The 7,877-nt window shown below is 40.8% G+C and overlaps 1 protein-coding gene across 1 annotated transcript in view; it reads left to right on the forward strand.

The window, feature by feature from the left end:
• LOC112140580 (palmitoyltransferase ZDHHC1) overlaps positions 1–3,900 on the forward strand; it is a gene marked incomplete at its 5' end in the record, with an annotated part of 5,863 nt that extends 1,963 nt beyond the window's left edge. Inside the window, 1 exon segment of the mRNA XM_024263568.1 lies at positions 3,325–3,900. Coding sequence (XP_024119336.1) covers positions 3,325–3,851 — 527 coding nt within the window.
• Positions 3,901–7,877: the final 3,977 nt, after the last annotated feature.

Raw genomic sequence — 7,877 nt, forward strand, 5'->3', positions numbered from 1 at the left:
ATAGTGTGAGCTATGTTTTAAAACCAGCCCTCATGAAGAGTATTTATCATTTGGGACAATTGGTTCAACTGCTGTTCCAAGTGTCCAGAGAATAATAATTAAGTCTCCACATGAAAGGGTCCCTGCATGGTTCCTAGTGAAAAATGACCACAGAGCAGCATTAGCCACCTTAAATGGACTGCATGCCCTCGAGCAGCATAGAAAATGCTTATCAAAAACAGATGCAGGTGGAGAGGAATGTCTTTTCCCATACTGTGTGAAGGGCATGGCATTGTGCTCTAAGCAGCCTTACAAGGTCTTTAATTTAACCTGAAGAAGCCTGTAGGAGACCTCCATTAGCAGTTATTACAGTCACATATTTCAAAATGCCTCAACATGACGACCTAAACGCCAGTTTTTCAGCAAAATTGGCCAGTGGCTGCGTGGTGGATAGGAATGTCCCGATCAGGTTTTTTTGGATCTGATCCGATTCCGAGTCATTCGATTTTGTGTATCTGCTAATACAGAGTCCCTTATTTATATTTCATTAACCTTCTTTTATCATTAAAAACTTAAATAAAACACTTCTGTGAAGTAGCTTTAATAAACAAGTAAAAATACAGCAAATGTAAACTAGGAAAAAAATACAGTTTTCTTGTTATATGAGTGATAATCATGTGAGAAATATTAGTGACTTTAACTTTAATATCTTTAGAGCTATTGAACATTTTTGACCAAATGTGATTCCGGTCCTCATTTAGAATTCTTAAAAATAAATTAAGACTTTGATTTAGCATAAAATTTGATGAGTGTTCATGACTAGCTGATATCATTAGAACTATTTATTAGAAAAAAGAAAAAAAAGAGCCTTTTATTAGTTGCTTTCTTTATTTAAAGGCTATTTGAGTTTTTTAAGTTCTTAAGACATCACATTTTCGTTTTTATTACCACATTAGTTTATTTTCTTAACTTCTATTCCTGTCAGATAAATCAAACAGGCATATCAAAGGACAGCTCGGGTCCTAAGGAGTTATATCACGGCGCTAGCATGTAGCAGTTAGCAGCTGCTCTTTAGCCATCTGTCTGCAGCATGAAGAGCTTCACATTAAAAAGAAACAAAAACTCTGTCTTTTTTCTGGTATTATGCCTTCATGTTTACATTAAGACAAACCAATAGAGACACCTGCTATCAGTTTAAAGCGTTTTCAAAAGAGTTATTGATCCCGGAAGTCTGAATCTGTGATCGTCTAGCTAGCTTGATTTATTGTTAGCGGTAGCCTTCTGCTTGAGCTGCTGCCGTTTTCTGCTGCATTTTCTGGCAATTACATTTGGTGATCTGTTCATGACATGCAGACTTCTAGTGGAGTATTTATCCGGAATAATATGCCTGATATATAAAGTGCTGATCACAAGAATAAATGAAATATCTGATTCTGATCAGGAGACTATGTCCGATTTTGATCAAGTCATCAACTACGTGATCGGGGCGATTTCCGATCACGTGATCGGATCGGGACATTGCTAGTGGTGGGGTTTGTAATTGGGGAGTGGCAGTCACATTTTTACACACTGCACAGCAGCAGCTGAAGTTTTAAGTAAAAGTTCAACTTGAGCAGCAACCAAACGAATTGTTGACTTCTAGAAGTGGCTGCTGGGCACATTTGGAGGTCCCGCGGTGGCAGTCCGGTGGCAGCTTGATAACTGACTCCCCAAAATCGTGTGATGATGGGCTGATTTCAGGCTGCCACCCTCCAGCCTCCACTGCCCCAGTGCTGCCGTCTCACTGCCAGCTCAGCTCTGAGGCTCTGCTTTTCCACTTCTCTCCTTTGTTTAGGTGTGAACAACTCATGTGATATTTGCACCTGAAATAAGAAGGAAGAACTCGTTGAAGCAGTCTGTTAGTGCGGCCACAAACTATTATTTTGATAGTCGACTAATCACCGATTTTTCAGCAGCCTCTGTCCTTCATTAGTTTCTGGAATCAAAAAAAGATTTAAATCTAATGAGGTCGGCATCTGAAACAAGGAACCGTTTTTCACTAGAGATCAAGTTTCTGTCTCACTGACTCAGTTATAAAAAGTCAATTTTTTGGTGCTGAACACTCATAACTTTGTTCAACTTTACTACACTCTGACTCAATAAAATATAAAGTAACGACTGATCAACTATTAAATCAGTCATTGACTATTTTAATAGTCTATTAGTCCCCTCTTCATGACAGCCCACCGCACATACCTTCTTGTGCGCTGAGAATGTGCGAGCAGTGTACAGTTGTGCAAGCGTGCAGAAACGTGTCTCCCGGGCGACTGTTTGCCGGAGGCACTTGTTGTGGACCGCCGCCGTCCAGACACATTTGCACATTGTCCAATCAGGGCTGCTGATTGGCGATCCGGCTGCCATCGCCCTGTGGCTGTCGCCCGATTTTGTAAAGGTATTATCCCCACTTGACTGACGGCATCTGCATTCATTTTCAAAAACATAATGTGGCACCAATTGATCTTATAGATTCTGCCAATGCGTCCCCATCACGCGGCGGTAGTCGTGTATGTATACGTACTATAAGCAAACTGGGTACAGTCTAGAACACAGGTGTCAAACTCAATCGCACAAGGTCCCAAAACCCAAAACACACCTCAAGTCTCGGGCCGAACAGGAGAAACATTTATTGATCACTCTAGAACTAAATTTTTAAAACTTTAAAGCCGTAACTTTTTAACACAATTTTGAACTAGATGTTGTAAATGCTGTATGCTGAATTTGGCCACTGAAGCTGACAGCCATCTAAAATATTAGCTAAGTGCCAAATTAGCCTAAAAAACTAAAAAAAAAATAAAAAATAAGGTTAGCCAAAACAGCTAGCATGGAGCTGAAGAAATAGCTAAACTTCAAAATAGCCTATAAAACTGGAAAAAAACTAAATTAGCCAAAACAGATAGCGTATAAATATTAGCTAAACTCCAAAACAGCCCAAAAATCTTAATAAATGTGAAGACTGTAACTTTTTAACATAATTATGAATAATAAAAATTCAGGAATATTATTCCAGAATAAATCAACTTAAACCTTAAATAACTTTCAATATTTTACTCTCTATAAAAATATATTTTGTCAAAATTATACAAGTTAGAAATAAGTGGAAGGTAACATCGGGTCATTAACAACAATAAAATAAAATGATCTGGAGGGCCGGATAGAATTATCCCGAGGGCCAGGTCCGGCCCCCGGGCCTTGACTTGACACATGTTCTAGAACACCAGTAAAAGTTTGAGTGGAACCAAAAGTGCTGTCATCTGGATTTTACTTACACCCCACCTCTCCTGGCTGGGTTGTTTTTGTCTCCAACAGAGTCCAGCAGTGGGTCCACTTCATTTCAGCCTCAGCGTCTTCCTTTTCCAGCATTCCCTCTGAGAGCCCCCCTATCTCTGCCGCCCCTGGCCCCCGCCCTGGGCTCTGTCCAAGCAGCTGCCCCTCCTGCTGAATACCATTCAGACTCTGCTGAGTCTCTGGAGGAGATTCCTGTGGTCCTGGCCAAACTGGGTTCCTCATCCTCTGCTGTTGCTGGAGACGCATCCACATCATCACATCAGCGTGTTCCAGCGGGCCCTCTCCCTTCCCCCCATCCCAGGACAAAAAGGAAGGCTTTTTCATCCCGACCAAATCGGAGTTCAGTAGAGCTGAGGTTTGAGATGGCATCTACGCGGCCTCCCTCTGTGTTTGTCAGTCAGGCAAGTGGTGACCCCTCTGATCCTCAGGGAGAGGAACTTCAACCAACCAGGAGACAAAGTAGCTCCAGGCCCAGACTCATGCCCAGATCTCACGGCCAGACGTTTCAGACGTTTCAAAGCTCAGTTTTGTGGACAGAGCAACCTTAACATTAAAAGACTCTTCTTGAATCAACAATCAGTTGCACTGAGCCATTCAGATAGCCTATCACTTTTTTATTGAAGGAGACTGCATCTCTGACTTACCGTTTTTCATGTTAAAGCTTATGTGGTTCTGACTGTGTAAACTGGCTGCATGATTGTGAGTCTTCTGTGGAGGCATCAAGATTAGTAATATCCTCCATCACACCCTTGATCCTATACATCACCTCTTCTTCAAAGCTCATGGTGATGTTATAGTTTTCCTGGCTGCATCTAGCTCGTCTCCATGGTAACCATAGACTAGGAGGGCACCAATGAAAACAAGGCTACCATATTGTACGTTATCTGATCAGCATAGTGGTAAAAGCAATCACTTCACTCCTGCTTATCTTATGAAAATACACCAGTATTTTTTAAGTTTGATTCTTGTTTCCATGTTTTTAACACTGGAAATGTGCGTGTAGCATGAAACTCCATCGTTCCATCGGGCCACTGCTCTGCAGGCTGGGCGGGAAAAAGTCCTGATTCTGTTACAAGATGGATTATATGAAGGAATATTTATACCATTACACTGAGAACAAAAGATCAAATCTTACTAATTTGCAAACAAAAGGATCAGTTTAAAGACAAACTTTCTAAGTTGCAAATAAAACTATTCAATATTTGAATAGGACCCAGAAGGAGAAACAATGTAAATATATATATACATATATATATATTTATATAAACAACACTGCTCTGTTATTTAGGTTACCATTATGATTTGCATAGATGAACTATAGTTTTCTTCATGAATTACACATTGAAATATAAAAAGAAAATCATCTTTTTTCTTTACTATTTTTTTGTTTTACTTTATACAAAAGCACACGAGTTGAGATAGTACGTGCTTTAAAATTTTTAATAAGAAACAGCTCACAGCAGATCAAACATTTAACCGATACTTTGGTCCGGAGGATTTAAAGATCACACAGTCCTGTTGATTTAGTTCAATGTCAGCAGATGAACTTTACACATTTGATTTTCCTGTTTCAGGAGCTCTTCAGTAATAAATTCACAAATCTGACTCAATAAAATGTAATCAAGACTCCCTCGAACGCTCGCAATGTTTGATTGACAGAATCTCCCGATCTCGCTCTCCGTGGAAGGAGTGAGGACCTCACCCTTTACAGTTGTTGCCATTTGGTTGGAGACATTTTCTACTGGTGATGTCACACTTACTCAGTCCAGTTCTTTTATACAGTTAATGGTTTGGTGCTACATACAGTACGTCACGCTTTGCTCAGAGTTATGAATGCAACATTAAAGATAGAGAGAAAAGATTTTGAGACAGCGCATTTGAAAACAAAGTAAAAGATTTTAAAACCCAACATTTAATATTTCCATTTGCAGTTAAGAAAGTTTTGATTTTAAAACTGAACATTTTGTTTGCAATTTAGGAAGATTTGACCTCAAAATTGTGACTTTTGTTTTCATAGTGCCACAAATATCTCTTCATAGGATTCAGGTTGTGATTATTCCTTAGTGTGAGAATCTGAGGCTTCATGATGTCAGTGAGTGAGTCAAGTTAGGTTCAGAATTTGGTAAAAAATGTTTTCTAAAATTGTTATCATCCCACTTTGTTTCACAATACCTTGTAGGATTTGAAATCTTTTGTGAGCTCTGTTTCCAAAATGGGAAAAGTCTTTAGGTTGAAAATAACATTGAGTTTATTGAACACCAGCAGTAAAACTGAGCGGGGTAGACATGAACTACAATCTCATACCTGACATAATAATGTTATATTAACAGAAAACAATGACTGTTCTGTCAACTGTAAAGAAAGATTTGATGTTGATGAGCTTAACCTGGAAATTTGAAGAGCTAAGCTTGACCACCGTTTCCTTTCTAAAAAGCGCCTTGTGTTCTTAAATGAGCTAGAACCTAACAGAAAAGTTGTTTTCTTTATTTGCTTTCCATTGCTGGCCACCTTCAAAAGTACTGCTTTAATGGAGTCCTATATATTTATGGGCTGCGCAGTGGTTAGCTCTCTTGCCTCACAGCGAGAAGGCCCCGGTTCGACTCCCAGCTGGGACCTTTCTGTGTGGAGTTTGCATGTTCTCCCCGTGCATGCGTGGGTTTTCACCGGGGACTCCGGCTTCCTCCCACCGTCCAAAAACATGCTTCATAGGTTCATTGGTGACTCTAAATTGCCCCTAGGTGTGAATGTGTGTGTGTGAGGCCCTGGGACAGACTGGCGACCTGTCCAGGTGAACCCTGCCTTCGCCCATCAGTAACCGGGATAGGCTCCGGTACCCCCGCGACCCCGAATGGGAAGAAGCGGCCAAGAAGATGAATGAATATATATATACTTTTTAACTTTTTGTTAATAGATTAGTTGCAAAATGCAAAATTTGACACCACCTGCCGCACCCTCTCTGGCCTTGCTCCACCAGCTCCCACTCTGCTTTGCTTCACCAAAACCTTGGTGGACCTTTCATGGTCATTTTGTGCTTTTTTCTTGATGTCAAACAATGGTTAACCCTGTGATGCAACATCATGCTCTTTGAACTACCATAATTTTTTAACTGTGTTACATATCAGATTAAAGCTCCTTTTCTCAACTTTAAAATCCATTGGGATGTAGTTGCATAAACAAACCACCGTCAAAGAGTTGGTGTATTTGAAAAGGTTGTGAACACTGGGTGTACAGCTTTGGTGTTAAAGAGCAGTTCAGAGGTCAAGAGAACCATTTTTGTTTTGTCAGTTATCTCACAAAGAGTCTGTGTATCCATTTTAGTGACTGTAGGTAAAGCTGTAGGTATTGTTTTTAGCATTTGAAAGTTCTGTGATGTCACTCTTTGCCACTGAATAAGTGTACAATGAAACTTAGGTCAAAGGTCATCACATTGACAACCTTTATTTTGGTGGAATTCGCCTGTCATTTTTATGATGGTTTGTCAAAATACACTCGAAGGCTGCCCCAATCATTTCTTCTACCATGTGAAGGTTTGATGCCACTGTGATGTCCTAGTTCTTTACAATATATTAAACTATTTTCACCAGACCGGATGTGTGAAGAAAACTTTGGTGAGTGTGCATGTTAAGAGGGTGAAATAATCTGTCGAAACTAGGAGAACAGTAAGAATATTTGAAATATCTCCGACTCCATTTCATGTCTCATTGCTATGAACCTAATGTTATAAAATAGGGCAGCTTAAAACAGTGTTCTCATAAACATGGCTCTAAACTTAACACACTACATGTCCTTTTGTTTGCTCAGTACCACATTACCACACACACAACTGGGCCCATTTCACATTGATGGGGTTCATGCAGGATTTATTTACCCAAACATTTGGTGAGCTCGCTATGGCAGCACAGTCCAAATTTGATTGGATAGACTCTAGATCAGGGGTCGGCAACCAAGGGCGAGAGGGAGAGACAGCGGCACGCCGGGGTGTGTCAACAATAAGCTCTTTTGTCTTTGCTAGCGCTGCTTTGTTAAACACTGCTGCTTTTTTTTCCAATAAAACTTTATTGTTTTACATAATGTACATTACTTTACGCATCAGCTTTGATGACCAGGCGGTTTAAATTAATGCGCAGCGTGGAAAAAGAAACCTAAGTTTGCTGTGGTGAAATTGAAACTTTATAATCATTCTCCTGTGTTTTGAAACTGTTGCGGGTGAGAGAACAGGTGTGGCGATCTGAGCGTGCGTCTGTGGATGGAACCTGAGCGTATGCATGAGGAGGTAGAGCGTAAAGTGCACGTTTATGACCTGTACTTTCTTTTTGGTCATGCTTTTGGCGTTCATGAAGTGATGTTTCCATATGGGGTTCTCGGTTCTCTGGTTGCAGCCGGACAGCCTCCTGGACCAGCGGGGCTCGCCCGTTCCATACGCTGGCAGAGAGAGAGCGCGGGGTGGGAACCGGGGAGCAGGGATCGCGGAACGCAGAGCTGGGAGCAGGAACCGGGAAGAGCGGGATGGAGAGCGAAGTACCAAAACTGGCACAGACTGGGAACTGAAACAAAAGAATTGCTTTGGCACCGGA

This window comes from Oryzias melastigma, unplaced genomic scaffold (assembly GCF_002922805.2).
Source record: "Oryzias melastigma strain HK-1 unplaced genomic scaffold, ASM292280v2 sc00380, whole genome shotgun sequence".
In the NCBI taxonomy this organism is placed as follows: Eukaryota; Metazoa; Chordata; class Actinopteri; order Beloniformes; family Adrianichthyidae; genus Oryzias; species Oryzias melastigma.